The following is a 16054-nucleotide window of genomic DNA, read 5'->3' as shown; positions in this document are numbered from 1 at the left end:
CTGATTCGCCTTTGATCCCCCGTGGATCGGAGACTTCTTCTCCGATTCACACCTTTTGCTCCGCGATAATTGCTCGACTTGCGTGCGTAATTTAGTATAATTCCATCGACTTGCGTGCGTTAGTTATTAAGATTGTATATCGTCGTTTTAAATATGTCGAGTAATTATTGCCTTAAATTCACTTTGCTCGTTTGCTTGATTCCGACACAGCCTTCTGCTGTGTCGGACCTTGCTTGTATGTACCAGACCGGTTGGAGCCGGTATTCGGCGTCGATACATTGAGAGGGGTGTTTCTCTGAGACCTGTTTACTCGTATTGCCATTCTCTCTGTTCGTAATCCTACCCACGTTACCTCAATGCATTGGGTTGTCTGGTGGCAGGTAGTTGGCAGAGAAATTCTCTGTTCGTCATCCTACCCACGTTACCTCAACGCAATGCGTTGCCTGGTGGCAGGTAGTTGGCAGAGAGATGGTATTACGTTTGAACACTTCTCACTGTCCATTTCTCTTGGTGAGGACACGTCGGGTATCGGCTCTGACCGGAGCTGCACTGCAAGCATTGTACGCGCCGCGTCACCTTCGAACCGGAGCCTTCTGCTCTGGTTCGCTTTAGTTTTTTTTCTTTTAAAGAATCAGAGCCTTCTGCCTGATTCGCCTTTGATCCCCCGTGGATCGGAGACTTCTTCTCCGATTCACACCTTTTGCTCCGCGATAATTGCTCGACTTGCGTGCGTAATTTAGTATAATTCCATCGTTGTAAGAAAGGGAGGCAGAAGGAATATTGCATTCGTTCTGACTCCTCTTTCGGGTCTCTCGTGCAGCAACCTCCTCGTGGTGAGACCTGGGCAATCGGTATTATCCTTTATTTGTAAGAACTTCTAGTCTCTTATGAATAAAGGATAATACCGAGCTAATAGCTGCACATTGCACATGTACAATTTTCGATAAGATTGTGTACTAGAATTTAAGACTTGCGAGATATAGAAACATATGTATTTCATTAAATTGTATGTGAATTTACTTTGAGGTAGCTTGCTGTCGGCCGAGGGTACATCAATGCTTTCTGCGTTTACCCTTGGCCCGCCTTGAGTTCGTTATCTCAATCAGTGATCTCGACAATTTGTATTTCTGTATTTCCAATTGTTTGCATCGGGACTTTCACTAGTCCCGCTTCGAAACATTTTCATATCTTGTCTGAAATTGGTATTCCTCCGATCGGAGGTCCCCCAGGGGCTCACTCACGGATGGTGCCGTGAGTGAGTACGGGGTGTCGCGTCCCCGGGGTACCCGAATCGCCTATAGGCCGCACCCGTGTGCGGGGTTAGTTTGGCTCTCGTGAGCTGGTGTTAGGTTGGCTCTCGTGAGCTGGTTAGATTCGCACTCGTGTGCGGGGTTTGTTTGGCTCTCGTGAGCTGGTGTTAGGTTGGCTCTCGTGAGCTGGTTAGATTCGCACTCGTGTGCGGGGTTTGTTTGGCTCTCGTGAGCTGGTATTGGGTTGGCTCTCGTGAGCTGGTATTAGGTTGGCTCTCATGAGCTGGTTAGATTCGCACTCGTGTGCGGGGTTTGTTTGGCTCTCGTGAGCTGGTATTAGGTTGGCTCTCGTGAGCTGGTTAGATTCGCACTCGTGTGCGGGGTTTGTTTGGCTCTCGTGAGCTGGTATTAGGTTGGCTCTTGTGAGCGGGTATTAGGTTTGCACTCGTGTGCAGGGTTATGTATTGTTATGTCTAACTATATTATTAGTCTGTTTCAGCTAGAATACACCAAGAAGAAGTCATACCAAGAAGAAAACATACCAAGAAGAGGACACACCAAGAAGAGGACACACCAAGAAGAGGACACACCAAGAAGAGGACACACCAAGAAGAGGACACACCAAGAAGAGGACACACCAAGAAGAGGACGTTCCACGAAGTTGTAGTTTTATTCGCCGAGGGAGGTCCCCCAGGGGCTCACTCACGGATGCGGCCGTGAGTGAGTACGGGGAGTCGCGTCCCCGGGGTACCCGAATCGCCGATAGGCCGCACCCGAGTAAGTCGAGTAATTATTGTCTTAAATTCACGTTACTCGTTTTCTTGATTCCGACACAGCCTTCTGCTGTGTCGGACCTTGCTTGTATGTACCAGACCGGTTGGAGCCGGTATTCGGCGTCGATACATTGAGAGGGGTGGTTCATTGAGACCTGTTTACTCGTATTGCCATTCTCTCTGTTCGTAATCCTACCCACGTTACCTCAATGCATTGGGTTGTCTGGTGGCAGGTAGTTGGCAGAGAAATTCTCTGTTCGTCATCCTACCCACGTTACCTCAACGCAATGCGTTGCCTGGTGGCAGGTAGTTGGCAGAGAGATGGTATTACGTTTGAACACTTCTCACTGTCCATTTCTCTTGGTGAGGACACGTCGGGTATCGGCTCTGACCGGAGCTGCACTGCAAGCATTGTACGCGCCGCGTCACCTTCGAACCGGAGCCTTCTGCTCTGGTTCGCTTTAGTTTTTTTTCTTTTAAAGAATCAGAGCCTTCTGCCTGATTCGCCTTTGATCCCCCGTGGATCGGAGACTTCTTCTCCGATTCACACCTTTTGCTCCGCGATAATTGCTCGACTTGCGTGCGTAATTTAGTATAATTCCATCGACTTGCGTGCGTTAGTTATTAAGATTGTATATCGTCGTTTTAAATATGTCGAGTAATTATTGCCTTAAATTCACTTTGCTCGTTTGCTTGATTCCGACACAGCCTTCTGCTGTGTCGGACCTTGCTTGTATGTACCAGACCGGTTGGAGCCGGTATTCGGCGTCGATACATTGAGAGGGGTGTTTCTCTGAGACCTGTTTACTCGTATTGCCATTCTCTCTGTTCGTAATCCTACCCACGTTACCTCAATGCATTGGGTTGTCTGGTGGCAGGTAGTTGGCAGAGAAATTCTCTGTTCGTCATCCTACCCACGTTACCTCAACGCAATGCGTTGCCTGGTGGCAGGTAGTTGGCAGAGAGATGGTATTACGTTTGAACACTTCTCACTGTCCATTTCTCTTGGTGAGGACACGTCGGGTATCGGCTCTGACCGGAGCTGCACTGCAAGCATTGTACGCGCCGCGTCACCTTCGAACCGGAGCCTTCTGCTCTGGTTCGCTTTAGTTTTTTTTCTTTTAAAGAATCAGAGCCTTCTGCCTGATTCGCCTTTGATCCCCCGTGGATCGGAGACTTCTTCTCCGATTCACACCTTTTGCTCCGCGATAATTGCTCGACTTGCGTGCGTAATTTAGTATAATTCCATCGTTGTAAGAAAGGGAGGCAGAAGGAATATTGCATTCGTTCTGACTCCTCTTTCGGGTCTCTCGTGCAGCAACCTCCTCGTGGTGAGACCTGGGCAATCGGTATTATCCTTTATTTGTAAGAACTTCTAGTCTCTTATGAATAAAGGATAATACCGAGCTAATAGCTGCACATTGCACATGTACAATTTTCGATAAGATTGTGTACTAGAATTTAAGACTTGCGAGATATAGAAACATATGTATTTCATTAAATTGTATGTGAATTTACTTTGAGGTAGCTTGCTGTCGGCCGAGGGTACATCAATGCTTTCTGCGTTTACCCTTGGCCCGCCTTGAGTTCGTTATCTCAATCAGTGATCTCGACAATTTGTATTTCTGTATTTCCAATTGTTTGCATCGGGACTTTCACTAGTCCCGCTTCGAAACATTTTCATATCTTGTCTGAAATTGGTATTCCTCCGATCGGAGGTCCCCCAGGGGCTCACTCACGGATGGTGCCGTGAGTGAGTACGGGGTGTCGCGTCCCCGGGGTACCCGAATCGCCTATAGGCCGCACCCGTGTGCGGGGTTAGTTTGGCTCTCGTGAGCTGGTGTTAGGTTGGCTCTCGTGAGCTGGTTAGATTCGCACTCGTGTGCGGGGTTTGTTTGGCTCTCGTGAGCTGGTGTTAGGTTGGCTCTCGTGAGCTGGTTAGATTCGCACTCGTGTGCGGGGTTTGTTTGGCTCTCGTGAGCTGGTATTGGGTTGGCTCTCGTGAGCTGGTATTAGGTTGGCTCTCATGAGCTGGTTAGATTCGCACTCGTGTGCGGGGTTTGTTTGGCTCTCGTGAGCTGGTATTAGGTTGGCTCTCGTGAGCTGGTTAGATTCGCACTCGTGTGCGGGGTTTGTTTGGCTCTCGTGAGCTGGTATTAGGTTGGCTCTTGTGAGCGGGTATTAGGTTTGCACTCGTGTGCAGGGTTATGTATTGTTATGTCTAACTATATTATTAGTCTGTTTCAGCTAGAATACACCAAGAAGAAGTCATACCAAGAAGAAAACATACCAAGAAGAGGACACACCAAGAAGAGGACACACCAAGAAGAGGACACACCAAGAAGAGGACACACCAAGAAGAGGACACACCAAGAAGAGGACACACCAAGAAGAGGACGTTCCACGAAGTTGTAGTTTTATTCGCCGAGGGAGGTCCCCCAGGGGCTCACTCACGGATGCGGCCGTGAGTGAGTACGGGGAGTCGCGTCCCCGGGGTACCCGAATCGCCGATAGGCCGCACCCGAGTAAGTCGAGTAATTATTGTCTTAAATTCACGTTACTCGTTTTCTTGATTCCGACACAGCCTTCTGCTGTGTCGGACCTTGCTTGTATGTACCAGACCGGTTGGAGCCGGTATTCGGCGTCGATACATTGAGAGGGGTGGTTCATTGAGACCTGTTTACTCGTATTGCCATTCTCTCTGTTCGTAATCCTACCCACGTTACCTCAATGCATTGGGTTGTCTGGTGGCAGGTAGTTGGCAGAGAAATTCTCTGTTCGTCATCCTACCCACGTTACCTCAACGCAATGCGTTGCCTGGTGGCAGGTAGTTGGCAGAGAGATGGTATTACGTTTGAACACTTCTCACTGTCCATTTCTCTTGGTGAGGACACGTCGGGTATCGGCTCTGACCGGAGCTGCACTGCAAGCATTGTACGCGCCGCGTCACCTTCGAACCGGAGCCTTCTGCTCTGGTTCGCTTTAGTTTTTTTTCTTTTAAAGAATCAGAGCCTTCTGCCTGATTCGCCTTTGATCCCCCGTGGATCGGAGACTTCTTCTCCGATTCACACCTTTTGCTCCGCGATAATTGCTCGACTTGCGTGCGTAATTTAGTATAATTCCATCGACTTGCGTGCGTTAGTTATTAAGATTGTATATCGTCGTTTTAAATATGTCGAGTAATTATTGCCTTAAATTCACTTTGCTCGTTTGCTTGATTCCGACACAGCCTTCTGCTGTGTCGGACCTTGCTTGTATGTACCAGACCGGTTGGAGCCGGTATTCGGCGTCGATACATTGAGAGGGGTGGTTCATTGAGACCTGTTTACTCGTATTGCCATTCTCTCTGTTCGTAATCCTACCCACGTTACCTCAATGCATTGGGTTGTCTGGTGGCAGGTAGTTGGCAGAGAAATTCTCTGTTCGTCATCCTACCCACGTTACCTCAACGCAATGCGTTGCCTGGTGGCAGGTAGTTGGCAGAGAGATGGTATTACGTTTGAACACTTCTCACTGTCCATTTCTCTTGGTGAGGACACGTCGGGTATCGGCTCTGACCGGAGCTGCACTGCAAGCATTGTACGCGCCGCGTCACCTTCGAACCGGAGCCTTCTGCTCTGGTTCGCTTTAGTTTTTTTTCTTTTAAAGAATCAGAGCCTTCTGCCTGATTCGCCTTTGATCCCCCGTGGATCGGAGACTTCTTCTCCGATTCACACCTTTTGCTCCACAATAATTGCTCGACTTGCGTGCGTTAGTTATTAAGATTATGTAGCGTTGTTGTAAGAAAGGGAGCCAGAAGGAATATTGCATTCGTTCTGACTTCCTTTCGGGTCTCTCGTGCAGCAACCTCCTCGTGGTGAGACCTGGGCAATCGGTATTATCCTCTATTCGTAAGAACTTTTAGTGTCTTATGAATAAAGGATAATATCGAGCTAATAGCTGCACATTTAATAAATATGTTGATTTTTCAATAAATTCTATCCCTATACCTATTGTCTTCCATAACATTTTGCAATTTCACCTTCATTCAGATCAGAATATATGTATTATCCAAGCTGATTTGCCCCGGGCGTGAACAATGTCATATACCGTCTGGTTCTATTTAGGTAAAGAGACGGGATAGTATTTCGTCGGTGATAGTATTATAAGGTAATTACAGAATGGGTAAATACTATATCATTCTTCTTCTACTTGACGAGTATCTCGTCGTTGGTAGAACTTTTAGCGATATGGTATTTCAGATCACTGTAAGTTCCACGTTATCCCCGCGCCCGTCGCGCCCGGTTACCGGTCCCGCTGAATAACACAGGGGCTGGCAGTCTTTAATAGTATCTCGTCGGTGCACAGGGGCTCGTCGGTGTGAATAGTATCTCGTCGGTGTCGTCACGACACAAGAGTAAATTATCACGAGAAGGCAACACAATTCGAGAATAAACTTATATCAATGAAAATTAAATAAGGTTAAACTTTTTACCTCCGGAAACCAGTAATTTTTTCCTCTTTCTCATGTAATTCTGTAGATTTTGGCGAGAAAATGTCAAAAATCTACGCTTCACAATTCACGCTCACGTCCACTCCTGCTTGAAGAAAGTGCGCCATGACGCTAGCTGACGCTTTCGATTATCGAAAGCATCGAGTAGTATCGATCTGGGCTCTGGATATGGTTTTTCGGTCGATGGATTCTTTTCCCGCGGAATCTGTAACAGAAAGAGCAAATTCATTAATTACAATTGACAAACAGTCAGAATCTAAATCAGAATTAATAATAATAAACAATTCAATGTGAATATAAAAACGAAATTAATTTGGACGGAAATTAAACAAACTTGATTTTGATCACACGACACGAATTCAAATGCAATTGATTGTCACGATACAAGGGTAAATAATCGCGACGAACGATAAATCCCTTATAATCCCTATGGAAGTTTCGTGTTACGGTTTTTTTGGTCAAGAACTGGTCAAGAACCCAGGAAGTTTTTCGAACACTCGTTTCTGTGTCACATCCATTTATAGCGGCGCTGCTTATGGCGCGAATATTCAAAATTCGATTTGTGTCTACGCTGTGCATCGAATATTAAATACTTTTAAATTACAATGTGCAAGTTAGTAACTGAAAGCATAAATTCACAAATCTAAGTTACGAAAACTTTATTATGAGAAATTCTATTTAAATTCATTACTATCAATATGAAATTTTGTTTAGGTACCTAATAAATGCATTATTATTACAGCTATTATTATACATATACAACATGTGATTGAGCATTTAAGTAAAATATACAACTGTATGCAGCGTGTTCCATAAATGTTGTACTCCTTCGAAAGGAATGATTCCCGGGGTCATTTGCAGTTTTCGAAACTTTGAGAAACTGTTCTCAGCAGTTTTGTTAAGAAATTATTAACGAAAAACACGGACCAATCAAAGTGTGGATTCAACTAAGCATGGCGTTGGTATTGGTCGAGTCGAAATCTGTCCGTTCGTATTTTTCATTAATAACTGCTTCAAATAACTTCAGGAATCATTCCTTTCAAGGAATAACATTTTTGGAACATCCTGTGCACAGTATTATATAATTATATACCTAAGCACTTATAAATAGATTGCGGATCTTTATGCAAAATAAAAATGTTCTGCATTGATTGTGGGAAACAGGAATAAAATAAAAATTGATTTCATCCCTTAATGACCTTGTTACATTAAAAAGAACATTACGATATTCTAAAATTTGTCTAATCTGTTACTGTTTTATACTTCACCCAACGAATTTCTTTATAAATGCATAAAAATCCGCGGTCTACTTACTAAAGTACTTACGATTATATTTTTGTATTTCATATCGACATTATCGAATCGTTTATGTACTAACTTACTCATTTAATTGCTGACGCTTCGGACACCACACTTTTATTATTGTTAATCTAAACGGATTATTTTATCTTCACCTTAAAAAAGAATGGGATTTGAGTTTAGCGGCTTATAAATACGTCGATAAGGCTGTACCGTTCACGTGACCCGAACGTATCCGATGATGCACGAAACTACATAGCGACTGCAGCGCATACACCTAAACGAATGCCGGTTATATTACCGTTTTCTGCCCTTCAAATGACACTATTTCTGTGGTAATAGCAGCGTGTGGTTCGTTTTTCACGTAAGTATATCACGATTTTTCGGCTTCGCTCCAATTGACCTTATTTTAATGTTAATTTCGGAGTGCGTACACTCTTCACCGGTTCTATGTGGTTTGTTTTACCAAATATATGCGTTTACTAATCGCTTCACTTATCGGCTCGATCTCCATTGAGAACAAAGCAGGAACGATGCTGCATTCCGGTATTATATTTTAAATCACATAGTATGCTGAGCATGTAAGTACGTTGTATCAGTACCGGCTGAAGTGACATAACTGAAAATAGGTATCTTCCTCGAATAACCCATCAGTGGATGTAACATTTGTCGTGGAACTTTCGAGAAAACGTGGCGTAGAGAAATAGAATCCGCGACCAAATCTGTTCTTAGACCGGAATCGTTCTGCCGAGTTGGAAGATTCATTTCGCACTATCTATTAAAGTAATCTACTATGCGTGAAACGATTGTTACATTAACGATTGCAAACAAATTTCCTACAATATTTTTACGATACTTCAGAAAGATTAATCAACGGAATCTAGAAATCTATAGTTGTTTCAGATGTCAGAGATTATCGATTATTATGTTCCTATTAATATTCTAAGAAGGATAATACCGAATTGAAAGGTTTAATCGTACATTATCAGTTAAAAATTGTTACTTTTCGCAAGTTGCAGTCAAAACAGTTTTCACTGTGTAGTTCGAAAATGCTAACCATAAATAGTTCTGCTCGTAAATTAGCTTCTAAATATACGAAATTAGTATCTGTATCAAACATGGCATCGATTAAAATAAACTAATTTTGAATCTGAAAAGATCGAAATGTGAAGATCAGAATCATTGCAACACACAGTTGTATAGTTTATCGTGAGGCTGTCATTTGTTTCGGTCAATGTTACGTCATACTGCATATATCTCAGATTTCAATGCAGCTGCAACTTACACCAAATACTAAATGTAATTTATTCGAAATCAATGATTTTGTCAATGGAACTCGTACCGTGACGTACGTGTACGTGGAAAAGGTCACGTTCATTCTCAAGGACAAGTTCAGAGACGCCTATATGATAGACTTTCTGACCTTGAATGACCTTCTAACACAAACTAATAAGTTTTTTTCTTATCTTTTGTCATTCATTAAAATAAAATTTCAACACATTTAACATTTTATTAACTAATTACATTCGGCGTACAGTTTATGATTCAATGCAACAAAACACAACTCTTATAACCATAGATCAACGTATCATGAATAAAAAAAGTTATCGCGCGTACATATTTAAATTACAAATGTGTTCCCACATTAATTTTCTCTACTAATGAATAAAGCGTGAACATTTAGAATGCGAAATATACATCGAAAGAAATAACCTTATTTGAGAAGAAGAACATCGATTGCTATGAAATTAACTTCTATATTTTTGCACCGGTCATTTCTGTCAATAGCACGGAAATTTATTAATCAGAATGAATACGTATCTGCCGATTCCAGAGTATGGTGTTCAAAACTATCTGCTTTATTTTCCAGTTGTTCAGAAAGCATCATGAGTAAAATCGGAATCAACGGATTTGGCCGTATCGGCCGTCTCGTGCTCAGGGCCTCCATTGAGCGTGGAGCCCAGGTAATTAGAAAATCATTTTTAAGAAAAAAGAATCCCTCGTTTTACCATTTTTTATTAACCTAATTATTAACTGTTGCAAATGTGATAGGTTGTTGCCATTAACGACCCGTTCATTGGCCTGGACTACATGGTGTACATGTTCAAATATGACTCCACCCACGGTAGATTTAAGGGAGAAGTCAAAGCTGAAGGTGGTTGCTTAGTTGTTAACGGCAATAAGATTGCTGTGTTCAGCGAACGCGAACCAAAATCCATTCCTTGGGGAAAAGCTGGTGCTGAATACGTTGTCGAGTCCACCGGTGTCTTCACAACCATAGACAAGGCTTCGGTATGTAAAGACCCATGTATTTTCAAATTTCATTGGACAATTAAGATACGAATTATTTATATAAACTATCTTATTCATTTGTTATAGGCTCACTTGGAAGGTGGTGCTAAGAAGGTCATCATTTCTGCACCGTCAGCTGATGCACCTATGTTCGTTGTTGGTGTCAACTTGGACGCTTATGACCCATCTGCCAAAGTCATTTCCAATGCTTCTTGCACAACCAACTGCTTGGCTCCTCTTGCTAAAGTCATAAATGACAACTTTGAAATTGTTGAAGGTCTTATGACTACTGTGCATGCCATTACTGCTACCCAAAAAACTGTTGATGGACCATCTGGCAAGGTACGCAAAGCTTTATCATACGATTTCCTTTCAGTATTATGATTATTACCGTTTATTATATTGTAATCTTTGAAATTGTATAATAGTTATGGCGAGATGGACGTGGTGCTGCTCAGAACATTATTCCCGCTGCAACTGGTGCAGCTAAAGCTGTTGGCAAAGTCATTCCAGCTTTGAACGGAAAGCTAACTGGTATGGCTTTCCGTGTACCAGTACACAACGTGTCCGTTGTTGATTTGACGGTCAGACTCGCCAAACCCGCAACCTACGACGCCATCAAGGCTAAGGTTAAGGAAGCCTCCGAAGGTCCCATGAAAGGAATCCTTGGTTACACGGAGGAAGAAGTTGTTTCATCTGACTTCATTGGTGATAACCACTCCAGTATTTTCGATGCTAAAGCTGGTATTTCATTGAACGATAACTTCGTCAAACTGATTTCGTGGTACGACAACGAATACGGTTACTCTAACCGTGTAGTCGATTTGATTAAGTACATCCAGACGAAAGATAACTAAAATCGATTTTTCGTACGTTCATCTGTAATACTTTCAAACGTGTTTCTGTATGATGTGTTGTATCATACGAGCATATCGTTGTTGTACGAATAATTCAGATTAAATAACGTTATGACTAGCCATTAGCGTTTTCAAACAGAAATTGAAAATGTAAAACAAAACGGTACTTTAGCATACATTTCTTCTTACACAAGTAATACGAATCCACCGGCAAAATTAAGTACAAAATAAAATTGACCTTTACGCGTCGAAAACATGGAGTAATTTGAATATCCGATTAGCGTTTGCGGACCCATCCGTTAATAATGTAAAAGTATAGATGGAAATATAATATGCATGCTTGAGAAGTACACAATCAGTATGTAACGTAAATTATTGTATTCTTGTGCTGTATTACTTAGACAATGTATGTTACTTTTAAACGATTTTTATCAGTCATTCATTCAACATTCTCACGAAGGATATCAAATTATTTACGATTTCTTTCTGTAACATCAATATTTATCATTCATTGACACCAATAAAAATTGTTATGAAACTAAGAGGTTGTTTATTCTCCAGATATTCACTTTTTTGTATATAGTTACATTTTTACAGGATTACACTAATAAAGGGAACGAGTAAATAACGATTTCATATAACTTTTACATAACGCCTATGCGCTTACAAAAAGATTTCTTTTGTATAATTCTTGCATGAAACATTTATTTTTAAATAGCTTTTAACCAGAGGACAGTGCTATTTTTTTTTTTGTTTTAGCCATTGGTCGGTGGCTATAATATTAATAATAAAATATCGTATTGTATGGCACAAGGAATTATTTGTTACAGTAACTTCTGCTAGTAGCACTAAATCAGTACTGGTTACAATTATCTGTCAAATAACAATAGGTTCATAAACATTGTAGTCGTAAAACATTTATATGATCCTTGTAAGCAATATAGTGAATCCTATAGTGTGACATTTTGTATTAAAATCGAAAGTGGTGCGTTAAATAATATGTAAAGTGAAACAAAATTAGAACAACAAATTGAGTTAGGTTATTAACATTTTTTCAAAGTATATTTATTCTCTGAATGTTCTGTTCCTGCAGACTTCATTTTCTCTCATTCCTTGCTCTAAACTCTATTGACTATATACAATTACTATCACGAAACGAAATACGTTGTAACACTTTTTTTTCAGGAATACCGATTTTCAACTATATGCCATGCTGTGAAAAATTTGATTGTACAGTGTTACGAAAATACAGTTTCATTTTATCATCGTAAACAATAAACATCTATCGCTTCTTTTTTTTTACAATATGTTTCTATAATAATTTTGCAGTTTACAATAATCACCAAGCGTTCATCACTGCTCGATGTAAACATTCAACTTTTAAAAGACTCTTATATACATACAAAGAACTATTACTTTAGCAATTCAGCACAATACTATGCATAAAAAATATAAGATCTCAAAATGATTTAAACGTTAAAATGCTGTAACATTCGAATGTTAAAGAGTGGCAGATGTTGCTACAATACTTGTACTTGCGCTCCTAATAATGCACACTGGAATTGCTGGTGAGAAAGGATAAAACATGGATAATAGCGTAACCGTGAAAAATCTTACTTCAGTATTCAGAAATTTCACTATAAATTTTCATTATAAAACTTCAACTTCTTTAATGAAGCTGCAACATAAATATCTGTAACTATCTTATTAATATATCCGTGCAACTGGAACAAGTCTCAACTCTTTTCAAATTGTAATTAAAAAAATATTCTTGGAGAAAGATGACTATTTTAAAAGGAACAATGTAACACAATGCATATGTATTCATATTGTTGTATTATTTTTCCTGATGCGAACGTATACCTTTGGTGTGCACAGATTAAACTTGATTCACGAATTATTTTGGGCACATGCTTGAAATAAAAATTAAAAAACTCCAATCGATTTTGTTTCAAAATCAATGACAAGACAATCAGTAAAACGTAGAATTAATTTTTTAACATTCTACCAGAATGTTTCTCTATGTATGCAAGTATTTAATGCAATGAGAATGCATACGTATCATTACCTTTACGAAACAATATGATCCTGTAAGTACAGAACCTCTTTGAGCCCCACTCACGTTTTTCAAAAAATATTTTTCCAATCACAATAAAAAAAGTATAGCTTTTTCTAGTTGCGTAAACCATCCTGGATAACACTACGGTATTAACCCTCTGGCAGTTGTTATCTACAGCAATATAGCGGAGATAGTTAGGTCAACAGTAGGTAATATTTCGTAAAAACACGATTTACATTCAGATACTTTAAATAGTATGTTTTAAATACCTCGTTCAGCGGTAGTACATACTTTACTTAAATACTACTGAAAAAAAAACAAAACGAATAAACAAATATCTAACAAGTTCATCTTATTTTCGTTCAAAAATGGTGGCGATGCAAATCGAAATTGTAATTTCTATTTCATCATTCACTGAACGTATCGTCAAGCTCAAAGTAATGTCGACTTATTAAATGACGATATTTAAATGCGTTACAACCGCCAAAGGTTTAAAGATACATAAATATACGATCAAAGGGAAACTGATTCTTAAAACACCAAGTAACAGCGAAGAGAACAGATCGAACAGCTTACTCTCTGCATAGATTTCATACAATTTCTATTTGATACTTGTTTCGCAATTTTAACGAACGTGTTTTGGTTACGCTAATGATTATGAGTACACGAGACTTCATTGAGAAAGGAAAAAATTCTAGACTAGAATGATGTATCAAATACATGAGTTTACGGTGAATTTGGGAAAAATCGATATCTCACAGGTTGGAGCGTTCACGAATGGTAACATATTCCATCATGTTAAAAGTAAAAGTTTTGCACGAAGGTTTATACGTTCCTGGAGCGCGCTAGCTAGCTCCCGCGTTAACTCCTCACAGACTAATCGTAACTCCGCGTTCTTCTCTCGCAACTCTTGTAGCGTTAGCTTTTTTGATTCTTCAACTTCGTCCTTGGGGGTGTCTTCCTCGCCTCCATCCCGTTCTGCAAACGGTAATGTTTCATTTAGAAGAGTATTTCGAAAATCGATGAGACAAATAGAAAAACTTACTCGGACTTGGCTTTCTATAAATATGGAATGCACCACAAACACCAGTAAATTGTTGTGGCTGAGGAGTAATGGTTTCCAAAGATGGATTTTCAGGTAGTTCGCTCTTTGGGGAAAAGTGAGAAAAATCAGCGACAAAATTTTGATTATCACTTAAACTTTTTTGTCCCTCTCCCTCACTCTTTTGCCCAACCAACTTTCGAGGTGAAGTCTGTAGTAGAGATATATAACAAATTTCTGTTTATAATAACGAATTTTGCCTATGCTTTGTAACATTCAGAATCCACAAAATCATATAATTATATGTATAGAAAATATCTACTGCGCAGATCCATTGACAAAGCAGCTTAATTAAACATAATTAATATGTAAACCTATAATCTTAATTACGATTCTTAGAATAGTCAAACAGTTTCAGATCGGACAGGGGTACTTACAATTCCAGGTGAGATTCTAGGCGGTATTAATGGAGGTGCTCCAAGGAAATTTTGACCATTTTTCCCTACAAGAATGTGCACAGTTTGAAGCATAAAACTTTGCTTTCACAACCACGGATCAAAATTATTGCAGAGAATTGGTAGCAACATATACCTAATTTATTAAGATCGAGACTAGAGCTTCTTGCGTGTGTTCTATATGGCCTGGGCGGTGGTGGAGGCGGCGGTTCCTTCTTTGGAGTTACAATGATCCCTTCTTCGTTAGGGGCGGATGGTTTTTTTATTAAAGGTCGTTGGAGCATTGCTGTCGCAGTATGTTGGAGATCATCATCTCCCAGCGTAGTGCAACTATTACTATTACCGTTTGCTCCAGATGCGAGGATAGCTGCCTCAGGTGTTAAGCGTAATGGTACGGGATGTAAAATTTTCGGATCCTTCTCAACGTCGGACTTTTGGAAATCGAAATTTACTAACTGCAAACCTGGTATGGTAAGAGAACTACTAGTTCCAGTCGGCGAGTCTACAAACTTCGTCCATTCTCTGAATTTCCTTTTCTCGAATGTTGTAGTGGTATTAGGTACAGTTTTTTGAGTAGTTGTATTCGACGGAATCGGTGGCCGTTCAGTCTTTTGCCTAAACAGTGGATTCAATAAAGGTAAAGGTAATACATCGGGTAGAGGCACATGATTTCTTCGTAATACAACCAAATGCATAGCTACAAGGAATTCTTCTAAACTTAATGCCCCGTCTCTGGTTATATCGGCCAGTCGCCAAATGTGACTGAGTTCTTGGAAAGGAAGGCCAGACTTTTGAAAAAATGTTCTGGCAATATGACCATGTAAAAGTCCATCGGGATCTAATTGTAGCTGTGAAAATTGAGTGGTGTAATATTCGCACTGTTCGTCAGTGATTATCCATACTTCTGGTGGAAATTCTGAGCATTCTCCGTCGCCATCACCTTCGTCGCTGCTATGACGTTCTGAACTTTCTTCTTCTGTTCCTAACAATTGCCTTAACTCTTCGGATAATCCTTGCCACTCCTCGGACACAGAGTCTAATATTGGTTTACCACTTATATCATTATTCCTATCTTGTATTACGCTGTTCGTAGGGGTCGGCGAATCAGTACTACCACCGGTTTCCCTAGGAGATTCTGCTTCACTTTCGCTTTCTGTAGTACTTTCGGGAGCATTCCGACCTTTCACAGCCCTATTCGAATCCGAACTTCTTCTGTCATCTTCGTCTCCAGATGTCGGCCAAGTAAATTTTGGTAGAGTTATAACGTCTAAAGGCATGGTAATTAAGTCTTTGCGGATATTAAATCCTGCTTGGTGAGCTGCCACAAGTTTTAATAAGCCATAAAATTGTTTCTTTCCAAGATGCGTTGCAATGCACGGTGCTTTGGTTCCAAAGCAAATATCCAATATCTAAAAAGCATAAAGATCCTAAATTTTCTTACAAACAGAATGGATATTAATTTGAATCTGTAATGTTATGAAGATGTTAAAACTATTAATCATACTATATTTTTATAAATGTTCGATTATTCGCTA

The 16054-nt window shown here is 40.4% G+C and overlaps 2 protein-coding genes and 1 long non-coding RNA gene across 4 annotated transcripts in view; 1 reads left to right on the top strand and 2 right to left on the bottom strand.

The window, feature by feature from the left end:
• The window catches only part of LOC143207580 (uncharacterized), a 23749-nt gene extending 14766 nt beyond the window's left edge, over positions 1-8983 (bottom strand). Inside the window, exons 1-2 of the long non-coding RNA XR_013008693.1 lie at positions 7898-8983; positions 6498-6720 (exon numbers count right to left, since the gene is read on the bottom strand). This is a non-coding gene — a long non-coding RNA (uncharacterized LOC143207580). The remainder of the gene's footprint in view (positions 1-6497; positions 6721-7897) is intronic.
• On the top strand, positions 8046-11505 carry LOC143207578 (glyceraldehyde-3-phosphate dehydrogenase 1). Its single transcript, XM_076421237.1, has 5 exons — positions 8046-8178; positions 9685-9778; positions 9867-10106; positions 10194-10448; positions 10535-11505. Exons 2-5 carry the CDS (start codon positions 9701-9703, stop codon positions 10961-10963), a joined length of 1002 nt encoding a protein of 333 aa, XP_076277352.1. The 5' UTR covers positions 8046-8178; positions 9685-9700; the 3' UTR covers positions 10964-11505.
• The window catches only part of Reps (RALBP1 associated Eps domain containing), a 5827-nt gene continuing 1056 nt past the window's right edge, over positions 11284-16054 (bottom strand). The window contains exons 2-5 of one of the 2 annotated variants that reach the window (XM_076421235.1): positions 14656-15928; positions 14502-14566; positions 14068-14275; positions 11284-14000 (exon numbers count right to left, since the gene is read on the bottom strand). In XM_076421235.1, the coding sequence (XP_076277350.1) occupies positions 13816-14000; positions 14068-14275; positions 14502-14566; positions 14656-15928 (1731 nt within the window). In that variant the 3' untranslated portion in view covers positions 11284-13815. The remainder of the gene's footprint in view (positions 14001-14067; positions 14276-14501; positions 14567-14655; positions 15929-16054) is intronic. The other variant, XM_076421236.1, reaches the window with a different exon arrangement.

The sequence above is a fragment of the Lasioglossum baleicum genome, chromosome 3 (assembly GCF_051020765.1).
Source record: "Lasioglossum baleicum chromosome 3, iyLasBale1, whole genome shotgun sequence".
In the NCBI taxonomy this organism is placed as follows: domain Eukaryota; kingdom Metazoa; phylum Arthropoda; class Insecta; order Hymenoptera; family Halictidae; genus Lasioglossum; species Lasioglossum baleicum.
Note: the sequence above shows the minus strand (reverse complement) of the source record. Positions and strands in the feature narration are given on the sequence as shown.

Bases quoted from the DNA above. Each gene is read 5' to 3' on its own strand.
- LOC143207578 (XM_076421237.1), top strand. From the start codon at position 9,701: ATGAGTAAAATCGGAATCAACGGATTTGGCCGTATCGGCCGTCTCGTG. The intron at 9,779-9,866 runs GTAATTAGAAAA...CAAATGTGATAG, and splicing joins CCATTGAGCGTGGAGCCCAG to GTTGTTGCCATTAACGACCC. The intron at 10,449-10,534 runs GTACGCAAAGCT...ATTGTATAATAG, and splicing joins TTGATGGACCATCTGGCAAG to TTATGGCGAGATGGACGTGG.